We start from the raw sequence: 13,998 nt of genomic DNA, 5'->3' as shown, positions 1-13,998 counted from the left end.
GTGCTGTGACCTTGAAAACAAAAAAGCCTTTCTGTGTCTTCATTTTAATTACGTTGAAATGTCTTATTGAAGAAGAATCTCTTAGGGTACACAGAACCTTGGTTTGTTGAGAATTAGACAATACGACTTGGAATGATGCCTTTAATCTGAAAGAAGTAAAAGGAAAATAAGGTTCTCCTGGGGCCTGATGATACTCTTTGCCAAGATTTGCACCATCCCTTTTGTGACTGTCTTATAAAAAATAATATAATTCAATAAGGCCCCTTAAGAAGATTACCACATGAATGGCAAAGTTATAATTACAAGACTATGAGGGGAAACTTTTAAAATATCTATTTATGTAGGTAACCTTTTTAATCTGTCAGAGCTGAAGGGGCATTGTGAGCTTAATGACTGTCATTTCTCATGGGTTTAATTGGTTATCTGTTCTTCTGAACTGATAAAAGACAGACATAAGTGGAACAGCAGCAGCGCACATTAGGAATAGCCATAAGCACACTTTCACTGACGGCTGGGGACGCAAACAACGAAAATGCGATCTGAAAATGCGGTCTGAAGCTTGATACTGTATATATTAATGTGGAACATAGACGGGCATGTCATGTAACTCTTCCCACACCTTTTGTGCAGTGCCCATGAATAATGCATCGAATTATGTGGTTTGTTGAGAAGAGGTGGGCTATTAGATTTCTAAACAACCAGTTTTATTTAGATTTTCACATGGTGGACAATAAAAAGGCTTCAAGCACAAAGCCGTCTGACAGTTCTGGGATGTGTACATATGGATATGGGTAGCCTCTGTTATTTGCCAGATTCAAGGTGCCTGCTGTAACATCGCCTCCCTCCTCTAGTCCCTGCTGTCTCCGCCGCTGTCTCCTCGTATCTGTCATGGTGAAGTCATGGTGCATTTAGATTCTGAAATGTGAATAGATGCTCGCTGGATCATGAAGCCAATTTCTTGTGACCTTGCCTGTGTTTATAAAATGGTTATGAAGTTGGTGGAGAATTCCATTAAATATCATGTAATTGACAGTTGTTTTCATGATTGTCGGTTGTCTTTGGTTTTCTCCAACTTGTTTGTTATCAAATATGCATTTTGAAGGCGTTTTTATATGTGTGTGTGTAGTAACTGACCAAAAGTGCCAGTCATTCACAGTTGTTAACAATTTGCCCTCTCTTTCTCCTCTCTTTTCCTCTCTTTTCGTCTCTCCTCCTGGTGGCAGATGTTTCACGAGGACGCGTCTGGAGGATGGCAGCTCGTGGCGGTGGACGTGAATAAACCACATGGCCGGGCGCCTGCTTGCCTCCAGGTACCAGACATGCGATTTAATGGCACTGACGCCCCCGACCGTCAGCACACCCTCAGTGTTGCCTGACTGCCACATCTAATGCCACACTGCTGTGTGGGAGTGCAAGAAATGTGCTGCAGGCGGCCTGAACGCAATAGCCACATTTAGATTTCGCTCAAACTAGCTGGTATGATTTTGACAGAGTATGAATAGACTGTGGAATGAACACAGCAAAGTTTGCCTTCCCCCCTTTTGTGAGCCCAATTTAGCACATGCACAATACACAAACTTACATACCCACATATTCGGATCATTCTTATGCTTAATATCTCTGCAGAAGCGTTTCAACAAGAGTTTCTTGTTGTTGTTTTTTTCCACTTATTTTACTTTGAATCAACATGAAATCAATACTGAACCCATTTGCGTTCCATTTACCGTGTTCCTGGTCTTATTCTGCGCGATTTTCAGTACATGGTATTGAAAAGAAAAATAGATTTGCCAATGCAAGGCTAGCTTTAATAGACAAAAAGATGGCTTGTTATTTTGAAATAGTGTGCCAGTGTCATTTTGAAGTATTTTGACACTGATATTGCAGAGAAATAATGAATTGGATTTGAATGGTCATAGAATAGAGTGGGCTTTTGATGGTTGATAATGTCATAATAATAAAAAGGACAGCATCTGGAGAGAGTCTAATGGCACTTACCTTTAAAAACCAGTCCTGACTTTTAGATCTGCCCACACAGAGGGAGAGAGATCATCAGTGAAAATAGGTCCTCAGCAGAGTCACATAGAAGTTAATATTCAAAAATGCATTTTAATGCGTCACATTTGGGTTAAGATTTGACAGTGTAATCCTGGTGAAAAGCCTCCATTTTGTTCTAACATGGCTTTTTAACTGTAGAGAAGCATTTGAAAATATTCAGTGCAAGTAAAAAAGACCAAAGGCTGGCATTTAATGACATTTCGGGGGCCAAGTTTCTGTGAGGTGAACCCATCAGGTAAAGGAAAGCTTTTGTATTTCCTCAGAGAAGGGCAAAGGTTAGAGGGGGGTTGGATGGGGTGAGCAAGAGAGAGAACACAGCAAGTGGGTGGAGGTGTAGTTCATCATACACTTCAATCACAATGGCTTTCAGCACAATGGAATAGCCTGTGAACTATTATTGAAGAGTCATGCCACAAATGGCAGACAAATGAACACTAACCTGGACAGAAATGAAAAGAAAGTAATTTTTCCCCTTTTCTCCTTGAAATGGTGTTGTAATGAAAAAGGTAGGTCTGTGTTTATGTCCAAAAACACATGGAATGATTACATAGTTTGCCTTAAAGGGCACAAATCTTGCCACAGTTTTGAACAGAATGCTGAGTGAATCTCACAAAGGAATGGCCAGGTCATATATTATATTTTATTTATTTTATTTTGGACCATTACATATCCCAATTCCGTATTTAATATAAGAATTCTATAGAAGTCCAAATCAAAATTTTGACTTTTTTTCAATTTTTCAATTTTGAGAAACGAAGACAGAATTGTGTGATATAAACTTGCATTTGCATTTTATAGAGTCAGAATTGTGAGTTTATGTCTCTTTTTTTCTCAGAATTGCCTGATTGCTGACTCGCAGTTGCACGATATAGTCACAATTCTGTGAAATGAAGTCTCAAGTCTAAGAAATAAAGGCAGAATTGCGAGATATAAACTAAAATCGTCAATTGTCAGGTATTAAGTCAGAATTGTGCAGAATGTAGTCTTTTCTCCCCTCAAAATCAGACTTTATAACTCGCACTTGCGAGTTTATATCTCGCATTTCTGAGAAAAAAGTGTGAATTGCAAGAAAAAAAGTCAGAATTGCAAGAAAAAAGTCAGAACTGCAAGATATCAACTTGCAATAGTGAGAAAAAAGTCAGAATTGTAAGATATAAACTCGCAGTCACGAGAAAAAAAGTCTGAATTGCAAGAAAAAAGTCAGAATTGTATGAATTGCGAGTTTTTATGTTGTTTCTAAAAATTTCAATTTTACATCTCAGTTTTAAGAAAAAAAGTCAGAATTGCGAGTTTGTAGGATAAAAAGTCACAATAATTTATTTATTTATTTTTTTTTTGAGTGGTGGAAACGGGCGTCCATAGAATTCTCATCTCTGTAATGCAAAAAAATAAAAATAAATAAATAATAATAATTAAAAAAAACGGCATTATACATTTTGCCAGCACCTGTGGCGTTAACAAAATGAGTAGGGGACAGTACAGTAATATGCTTTCAAATGACAAAAAAGCCAATAAAAATAATTTCTGCAGCAGATATTTGTCAGTTTCAGATGTCATTATGCGTAATCAGTCTTAATGTCATAATTCAGCTGTATAGACTAATGTTTCTATGTTTCTGGTATTGTCAGGCTCTAGCTTGTTCTTTGTGATATATTTAAATGGAAGCAGTGGCTTTCTGTATTTGGTTATGTTTCATTATATGGTTAAGGTTAATGAGGTCTGCTTGATCTCTTCTGCAAAGGCCACTGTGGTGTTAATTAGGCCTTGCATTTCCTTATGTTATAACTGCAGCACAGCTGTTCTCATGGATTCTTCAAGTTTTTCAAGTAAAAGATTTTTTGTCTTGAGTTTTGCACTTGTTCTTACTGCAGACTTTTATATATATATATATATTATAAGTTTCAATTTAGACTCTAGATATGAATATCTCTAAAATAATACTAATGTTACAGTGGAGTTTAAAAAGTGACCTTTACAGTAGGGGGTTTGCATAAAAATCAGTTGAGCCTGCATATTACTGTACTTTACAGACTTTTTTTCAAGCTGTGACAATAATCCTTGATATGACTGATTTTTTGTTGTACTTGGAGATCAGAACATAGTAAATATTGTGAAATCTTGCTTATAAGATAATGTGCTGTTGCAAATTTCAGTGTCGATTTGCTATACAGTTGGTTAAAGGGGTCATCAGATGCCCATTTTCCACAAGTTGATATGATTCATTTGGTTCTTAAAGGAGAAGTCCACTTCCAGAACAACAGTTCACAAATATTTTACTCACCCACTTGTCATCCAAGATGTTCATGTCTTTCTGTCTTCAGTCGTAAAGAAATTATGGTTTTTGAGGAAAACATTTCAGGATTTTTCTTCATATAATGGACTTGATTGGTTGTCCCAATTTTGAACTTCCAAAATGTAGTTTAAATGCAGCTTTAAAGGGCTCTAAATGATCCCAGCCAAGAAAGAAGGGTCTAATCTTGGTCATTTTTTTTCGAAAAACAAAAATTTGCATACTTTTTAAGCACAAAGGCTTGTGTAGCACAGGCTCTGGGATGCACATTCACGATGCTATGAATTAGTGATGGGTCGTTCTTTTTTGAACAAATCTTTAATGTGACTCGGGAAGAACGAGTCGTCTCGGGGACTGATTCATTCAGTTGCGCATGCGCAACATCCTATTAGGTTCTGTACTGGAATTAGTTCACCTGTTTCGAGTCTTCAGGTTTTTTGAGTCATTCATTCATCTTATGGGGCTGTCACGTGATAAAAGAAAGGACTCAAACCCGAAAACTTGTCAGATAAGAGGTGAGGTGAGCTATTCATAGACTAAAGACCCAGGTAAACAATGAATTAATCTTTTCTATTTCTTATAGCATTATAGTTTTGTCTTGTTTGTAGTGTGATCAACGTTTGTGTAAGCAGTAGATGTGTTAGGGAAGTAACACATAATATTTTAATTATATTTTGCTAAAATGAACGAAATGAACAAATGACTCGAAAAAAGATTTGTTCATTTTGCTGAACGAGACTCAAAGGTCCAAGTCGGTAAAATGACCCAAACTTCCCATCACTACTACGAATCACGTTTAAGTTCATCATCTGTGTACTCCGGCTAAAAAAGGCAGAGTATGGCAAAAAACTGTTATTTTCTCCTACAACTTCAGAATCGTCTGACATTGTTGTACCTTTTTGTTTGTAAATAGCATTTGATTTACTTGCACTTTGTTAGTCTCTGCGTGTTCACTTTGTAAACACTGGGTCTGTAGTTCCGCCTACCTTCGGCGTGACCTTTCAACATGATTCAATAGCACATATAGTCGTGAACGCGCATCCCAGAACCTGTGCTACACAAGCTTTTGTGCTTAAAAAGTATACCAATATTTATTTTCCGAAAAAAATGACTGATCGTTTCGCTTGATAAGAAGTTCAAAATCGTTGCACCAATCAAGTTCATTATATGAAGAAAAATCCTGAAATGCTTTCCTCAAAAACCATAATTTCTTTACGACTGAAGACAGAAAGACATAAACATCATGGACTTCTCCTTTAATTAAAAGTCTATAATATACTTTGGATAAAAGTTCTCATTGGTAGTGTAAAATAAATCATTTTTATCTTGTCAAAATGAGCTCTGCAAATATCAACCCATTCTGATGGATTGCTCCTTTAAATACAAATGAGCTCTACTTGCCCCGCCCCTCTCTTCTCTCTGTGGAGTGACGAGCCTGTTTACTTTAGCCACATTTAGCACGTTTAGCCATGAAACTTGCTAACTTGCACGTTATTAGGAAAGGTGATTGCAGAGATTCATTAAAAAAAAAAACGTATACACACTTCTGCTGTAGGTGAAGCTGGATCACGAATGATTTGCACAAACATAGACGCATTTATGTAGATCGGGAGGTGCATTCCCTTCAAAAACAAATCCACTGCATCTTCAGTGCCTCACATGACGGGAGTACATGGCGACCACTATGTTAATTATTACATCCAGCAACACAACACCTCAACACCTTTAACAAAGAGATAAAGAGATTTTTTCATTATATGGACAAAAACAATGAAAACATTCTTCAAAATATTTTCTTTAATGTTACACAGAAGAAATAAAGTCAGACAGGTTTGGAATGACATGAGGGTGAGCAAATGATGCCAGAATTTTTATTTATTGGGAAAGTTTTCAAAGTAAAATTATATATACTGATAGCCACATTAACATATTGGACTAAACTTACAGTAGATTGAGCTTAACACAGATGGTTAGTCATTTAGAATTAAAATACATTTCAATGAAGAGCAGTTCCCTGATCGTACATTATCTTTCCCACTCTGGATTTTTGTGTTGAAATCTCCAGACGTCATGATTGATAACCCTTTTAATCAGAAGGTGCCGCCCACAGAGGAAACACCTTGGCCTCTGCAGTCACCCTTTACGCGCCCACGCCAAGGTTATTTATATAGAGGAAACCCTCCATTACCCCACCTCTGACCTTGCAACACTCATTTCTCCCAAGGGACCTATTTCTCCCAGCCATAAGCATGCCTAATCAACAGCCGCAACCCTGATGCTCAGAATCCAGCTCGTCTGCATCCCTAACCTGGACTTGAACAGTGGCTGGAGAATTCTGTAGGACAGTCAGCTTTAATTAACCAGCAGGTCCCAGACAGAGCATGAATCACCTCACTGCAGTAATAACTTCGATAAGCAGTGGGATTTGAGCACTGCTGGTCTCCCATAAGCTATTTTTGTTCCTATTTTCTAATTAAACAATGGAGCGAAAGTGTCAGGGTATGCCTACAGAGTTCACAAAAAGTGCTTTTGTAACGCTTAGTTTGCTGATGCCTTAAATTTGGGGTGTTAGATGTGCTATAAGATGCTTCGTTGGGCTTTGCTGATGGTTGTTGACGGACATGAACTCTTAAACTCCTGTTTTTATATTTATTTTTAAATAAGCTGCTTCTACTTTATCTTTCTGTTCTTTGTTCTTCTTCTACATTTAATTAGAGTACATAAAAGCTAGACTTTTTGCTTGATATTCAGTTTAGCTTAAAGGGACAGTTCACCCAAAAAAGTGAAATCTGTCATAATTTACTCATCGTGTTGTTTAGAACCTGCATGATTTTTTTTCCTTCTCTGAAACACAAAAGATATACAGAATATACTTTGGAGAACAAATAAACATTTTTTGGTGAAATCTGAGAGCTTTCTGATGCTGGATAGACAGCAACACAACTGACACATTCAGGGCCCAGACATTAAAATACTCAATGTGACATGAGTGGTTCAAGTGTAATTTTATGAAGCTACAAGACTACTTCGTGTGCACAAAGAAAACAAAAATAACGACTTTATTCAACAATTTCTTCTCAATTTCTTCACATTGATGTGCGTTTACAACAGTACCACATCACTTTTATGTTTTAGCATTTTTTTTAAGCTTAAAAGCATCAGTCTCCATTTAATGGCATGTATAAGAGCAACCAGCACATATATCATTCTTTCTTCATATGTGTTCCAAAAAAAAAAAAAAAATCATCTGAATTTGGAATGATATGCGGGTGACTAAAAGAAAGCAGTTTTTGGGGGAACTATTCCTTTAAGAATGAGTAAATGTTTGGTCAAATGTCACTGACGTGCACTGAATGATAAAACAGCGTTCTTCCCTTTGAGTTGTTGCTGACTTTGATTGCACAGAACTGATGAAGCATGACAGGCACCTTACTGTAAAGAACACTAATTGTGTGTCAGCTGACAGGTGTAAAGCCTGAAGTTTCAAACATACAAGGAGGAGCAGTAACAAGATGCTCTGAATGTCTTTTTGTGGGAAGATTTGGAGCATACAAATTGGGCTGCATCAAATGCAATGAAATAGAGAGAGAGGTGTATCCCGCCTTCACAAAGGTTGCTATTTAATTGATTGCGACAGCTCTGCTAGGTATTCATGTGGCACCAGCAACATCAGAAGAAGTAGGCCACCACACCTTGAGTGCATTGACAGTACTGGTTTTATGTTCTCCATACAAGAGAAATAGGCATCACATCACAGGCGAGTCTTGAAGTAGACAATGGATGAATTGCACAAGCAAGCTCTCAAACCCTGCAATAAAACATGCCTTTCAAAAGCCAGGAACATTTTTTGGGTGAAGTCAAGGACCCTGAGAAAATGGAGTCACCTGTTAGTCCCCCTTCAGCCGAAACACCCTAGGGAAAACCAACATCGAGAAGCTGAAAATGTCAAACTGCTTTGTCATGTCTCTTATTAGTCATAGAGGCTGCTCGGTGAATTCTGAGCTGTGATCCCAGACCAGAGCGGCAGACAGACCAGACTGCCACTGGCCTTCTCTCATCTTTCTCCCTCGAGATATACTGTAAGACACTAGCTGCATTTCCTGGAGCTCTACAAGTCCTTTATGCATTGAAGGAGAAATCCACTTCCAAAACAAAGATTTACATATAATGTACTCACTGCTTTGTCATCCAAGATGTTCATGTCTTTCTTTCTTTAGTCGTAAAGAAATTATGTTTTTTGAGGAAAACATTTCAGCATTTTTCTCCTTATAATGGACTGCTGTGGTCCGATTTTGAACTTCCAAAATGCAGTTTAAATGCGGCTTCAAACGATCCCAAATGCGGTTGTAAATGATCCCAGCTGAAGAAGAAGGTGGCTTATCTAGGGAAACGATTAAACGATTAAAAATAATACAATTTAAATACTAGAAATAAATAGAAATTTTTAATCTCAAATGCTCGTCTTGCGTTGCTCTCCATGAACTCTGTATTCTGGCTCAAGACAGTTAGGGTATGACGAAAAACACCAATCGTGTTTTCTCCGTCAACTTCAAAAATCATTTCAAAATCATCCTATATCGCTGCAGAAGTACCAACCCAGTCTTTGCAAAGTGAACATGCAAAGAAGATCAAACACCCTTAACAAAAAAGGTAAAACAGCGATATAGGATGATTTTGAAGCTGAGTATATAAATTGTTTTATTTTTGTGAAAATAACCAATCGTTTCCCTAGATAAGACCCTTCTTTCTTGGCTGGGATCATTTACAGCTGCATTTGGGATTGTTTGAAGCAGCATTTAAACTGCATTTTGGAAGTTCAAACTCTGTGCACCATAGCAGTCAATTATATGGAGAAAAATCCTGAAATGTTTTCCTCAAAAAACATAATTTTCTTACGGCATCCAGTCAGAGTTCTCACTTTCCCCGACAGTCCTGATGCCGATTCAAGATGTTGAATCAGGAAAACTGCCGGCGTGAGTCCGATGTGTGCAACACACCAAAAAAACGGTTTGTCGCCTTAAGCCCGAAGTATACTGCATCTTATATGCATACACTAGTGTATTCGTACAGTTCAAAAACAGCCTTTCAAAGTATACTCCATTTGAGGTGTACACGAATGCAGATGAGAGAAAGCTTCATCTTTAGTTTAACATCTGCTTTAATTTTCTCCAAAAGTTATGACCAATGAAATGCTGTTGTACTCTTTTAAAATAAATTTGCTGCTGTCCCATAACCCTCTCACACAAATGCTTGTCAATGCGGCAGTCTGTTGTAGTTGCAGTCTCCGCTATTTTGTTGTTATTGTTGTTGTGAACCTTGTGGAACAACTGATTAGTGCAAAACTATTTCTTTGCCCATATGCGACCTACACGTGGTTACAGAAATCGAGCTGTGAGTGTATAGTACGTGTGTACTATTGTGATGACAAAATTTGCGCCATGCACTCTGTACGTGAAGTGGCTTTACATTGTCCGTTACACTTATTCGTGTTGTGTGTCCTCAATCTGGCAACCCACGTGAGTTGCCGCGTCTGAGGAGACCGAAGTACCTATTTCAACCACTAGCTGTCATTACTACCTTTATACCTTTAATGTAAATTTTTCGACAACTAGACAGCATTATCTTTTTTTGCCGACTTACCTGTGGGGCGTCAACTATGCTTGTTGAGAAAACTATGCTAGACTAGTGCGCAAGTCATTGGGTTTTTAAGATTACTTTACTGCAATCCAAACGGAGCCCTAGCAGGGTTAGAGACGGTGTAATTGCCAATTACAAAAACCGTTACCTTCTATTTACAACATACACAAGTCTAAGGAAACAGAGTCGATATATCTCTCTGGGCAGATGGACAGCCCCTGGACACAAAGAAGAAGAGAAAATCTGTTCTCAGATAATCTCTTCTTGTATGCCCTTTTTGCCATTGTCTTTCCAAAGGCAAGCTTTATTTTGAAGGTTGTATGTGGTGTGGGGCCGCATTGTTCCACATGTGGCCCAGTCTGGCTGTCGAACCCGGAGGGAGAATGTCTCATTTTATGTCTCTGCCTACGAATCCTGCCACAGAATCTCTGTGTCTTTCACCTCTCTACTTAATAAACCATTTTCTGTGTTTTTGCTTCTCGCTGTCTTTTGCTATCAGCAATTTAACTAAGCGGCTAATGTTGAAAAAGTGGTCTGTTAGGAAGGCGTAAAACATATTTTGTGACAGGTCCTCCCCTAAATGCCTTCGCTGTGTGTAAAGTAATAAAATAATACTCCATTTTACTTTTATTAGATAAATCAGACAAATTAAGCAAAAGCAAGAGTTCAGTAGTAGACTGGTTTCCCTCCTTCTCTCTCTCTATCAAAGAGTGGTTTAATCGCTTTTATATAATTGTTATTGACTGTTTTGGCTGTTCCAAAAGATGTGGGATTCTTTCTGTTGGTCTTCCAAAAGGTCCTTCCTCTGTTCTCGTTTTTTCTCTCCTCTTCCTCTGTTTTTTTTTTTTTTTTCTTTTTCATTTCCTCTCTCTCCAGCTCGTTTGAGATTTTCCACCCACCCACAAGCTGTGTTCATGTATTTGGATGGTTGAGTGTACATGTTGCATTTTAGCTGCATCTCTTTGGTGTGTCTTCTTATTGTTTTATAACACATAAATGCACCCAGGCTGTGAGCGCTTATACAAGTTAGACTGTGCCGTCCACTGTGTCATGACACTGCAATGAACTAGATATTGGCCCTCTGTCATTGGATATATTAAGTATTTCCACTGTATGTGCATAACTGGTGAATTTAGTGGTAGGTAGTGTGTGCCACTAGGGGCACCAAGCAGAATTGTTTAATAGTATTATTGCTTCCAAACAGGTTTCCCAGGCACCCTATCTTCCAGTACTCACATTACTTTAGAAGCGTTGCAAATTATGTAAAAGGGTCAGAAGTATTATATATTACCATGTATACCATATTTGCTGGATATTTCAAAGTATACAAATATATAAATTCTTGTAATGAGACTACTTGGTTACATCATTCGCAGTGCTTTATGGGAGTGGGTGGTCACTGTTAAGCTCTGTTTCCCTGATTCCTGTTTCCATGGTAACAGTTACTTCTCTGGTTGGTGGATCTCCTTCAGGATTGTGGGTATTGTAGTTTTACCTGGAATTCCACAATAATAACAATAATATGCATGTAATAAGTTGACTTGTAAATGTATGTCATCACAAAACCTCAGAGCTTGAACTAGCACACATTTTCTGCATAGAGCAACTGTGGCAGTTTTTAGTTTAAACCATAGAAAGAAACAGGTGTGGAACCATCTGATTATATAAATATAACTTGCTTTTAATAATACAGCTTACAACTCAATACATATTTCATTTACCTTAATACAAAATACAGGCTGCAAATTTTATTTGCTTTTAGACTTACATTTGCTTTTAGTGATAGGGTAATATAGGAAAATATCACAGTGTGATGACAATAATAGAAATTTACTGTTAGTAATAACAGCAAAGCTGTTTCTAATAAAATCATGCTAGGCAGGTATAGTATAAATATAAATATGAACACATTCTCATTTTGTTAGTAATTTATTTTCATATCACTTCTGTTTGCTTGCTTGTTTGTTACCTTTATGGCTTTAATATGTTGTATTTTGTACTCCAATGGTATCAGCTCCAGCGACAGCTGTTTATCTAGAATGCTGGCTTCCAGACACATGACCTAAAAGATTATGTCTTATTAGTCAGGGTTTTCCCCCCACTGGAAGAAAGTTGGCAGTGTTAGGAATGAGAAGAAATAGGCTTCTGGAACCTTTTAATGCTAATATTCAAAAATATCTTACAATAAAAAAAAAGAAGTAAAATTACAGTGCTCTAGATATCATCTTTCGTGGCAGGAAAATTTCTTTATAATGTAGCTTGGGTTTAATGTTGTTTTTTCAAACCAAATACCTCCATTATAATTCATCCAATGTTGCAGCTAACTTTGAGAAGAAAAAATACCTACTAGAGTCTCAAGTGGAGACAGATTTCATGGGCAGCAGACAGGTGGCTCAGTCTGGGCTTAAATTAAGTTGTCTTTCCTGCCTCATGTTCCTGGGTCTGTAATGGGCCTGAGATGGGTTCATTTGGCCTGCCGAGGGCTCAGGCAGCAAGGGTCCATTTAGTTGGCTCGGTCCTTACTGTGATTAAAAGCTTCCATTATACAAGAGTGGAGAATCAAGTGGAAAATAATGTTCTTCCGGCAGCTACACTCAGTATGAGGAGGCAGTCAGCCTACTTGTTCAAAAGGGAGAATATATATATCCATACCCATTAAAAGTGAGAGGAGATGTACTGTACCACACATATATAAAAACAATTAAAGAAATTGCTTAATGTGGCAGCTCTAGGAATAGAAGTTGACTGAAATTAGTTCAGTTAAAATAAACACAAAAACGTTGTCTGCCTTGACACGCATCAAAAGGGCTTTGTTAGCATGTATTAGCTATGCTTATGACAACTGTGTCTGATTTTTTTCTTTCTGCAGCAACTGATGCGATCTTCAGTTTTCCACATGTTCATCCTCAGTATGGTGGCTGTTGACGTGATTGTAGCTGCTAGCAATTACCACAAGGGCGAGGACCATAAACTCACCAATGATGAGTTCTACCTGGCTGAGGTAAGACCTGTCAAAATGGATTCTTAGAAACTTGCTGATTTTTTTTTTTTTTTTCCATTTCTTTGTTAATATGTGCAGCAATTTCACAAGAGTGCAATGAGCTTGTGCTGAACCACAGTGATTGTTAATAATTGTTACAGGGCAGCAGCTATTGCTCGTAAGTGCAAATAGTGATATATTATAGAAATATAATCTATAGATTAATATTTAAGTGAAAATAGCAGTAATTTTAGTGATATGCTATTTACACTAACTGCAAATAGTGAAAGGGAAAAGAACAAATTCGGCGAAAGGCGGATTCGATCTTGGGTCGATCGTGTCAAAAAAGTTACAGCCATCTGCTTTACTACCTACGTCACTCGAGCTCCTACACAACAGCCGTCTTTTGCAATGTTGTCAAAAGCCTAAGTTATTTTCACCATTTACAGAGGGTAGTTGGTGGTTTTATTGCCGTACGAATACAGAATGACTGTGTTTATCTCTCACCTGTGTAAAAATCCCTGGCCGAATTACCAACTTTTTTTTTTGACAAATACCAAGGTCGTGTGGTAGTTTAATCTCCGTCCGAAACCACATCTTTGAATTTAAAGGGGTCATTGGATGCAAACATTAATGTGTTTTGGCAGTGTATGTACAAATCTACCCTACAATGATAAAAATCCATGCAGTGGTTTTTAATTAATCTGTAAAAATAATATTCCCTTTTTCAAATCGAGCCATTCTCAGATTGCTGTTGGTGTGGCGTCACACCTACAGAGGCCGTTCCCACGATAGTTGATTGACATGAGCGTCTTACCTCAGATCAGCTGTAACAGTCCGACCTCCATTGTTTCGATGCTGGAGCAGGGATGTAAGTTAGACAAGAATATCTCCGACTGAGTGATTGAGGTGTTGTGTTGCTGGATGTAATAATGAACATAGTGGTCGTCATTTACTCCCGACATCTGAGCCGATGAAGATGCAGTGGATTACATTTGTTTGTGAAGGGACTGCGCCAATCTACATAAATATATCT

At 37.8% G+C, this 13,998-nt stretch overlaps 1 protein-coding gene across 5 annotated transcripts in view; it reads left to right on the top strand.

Moving 5' to 3' along the window:
• Window positions 1-13,998, top strand: part of nalcn (sodium leak channel, non-selective) — a 107,665-nt gene that overhangs the window by 27,683 nt on the left and 65,984 nt on the right. For all 5 annotated transcript variants that reach the window (XM_051118494.1, XM_051118490.1, XM_051118493.1 and 2 more), the window contains 2 exons: window positions 1,224-1,310; window positions 12,852-12,983. In XM_051118494.1, the coding sequence (XP_050974451.1) occupies window positions 1,224-1,310; window positions 12,852-12,983 (219 nt within the window). The remainder of the gene's footprint in view (window positions 1-1,223; window positions 1,311-12,851; window positions 12,984-13,998) is intronic.

The sequence above is a fragment of the Labeo rohita genome, chromosome 9 (assembly GCF_022985175.1).
Source record: "Labeo rohita strain BAU-BD-2019 chromosome 9, IGBB_LRoh.1.0, whole genome shotgun sequence".
Taxonomy (NCBI): Eukaryota; Metazoa; Chordata; class Actinopteri; order Cypriniformes; family Cyprinidae; genus Labeo; species Labeo rohita.
Note: the sequence above shows the minus strand (reverse complement) of the source record. Positions and strands in the feature narration are given on the sequence as shown.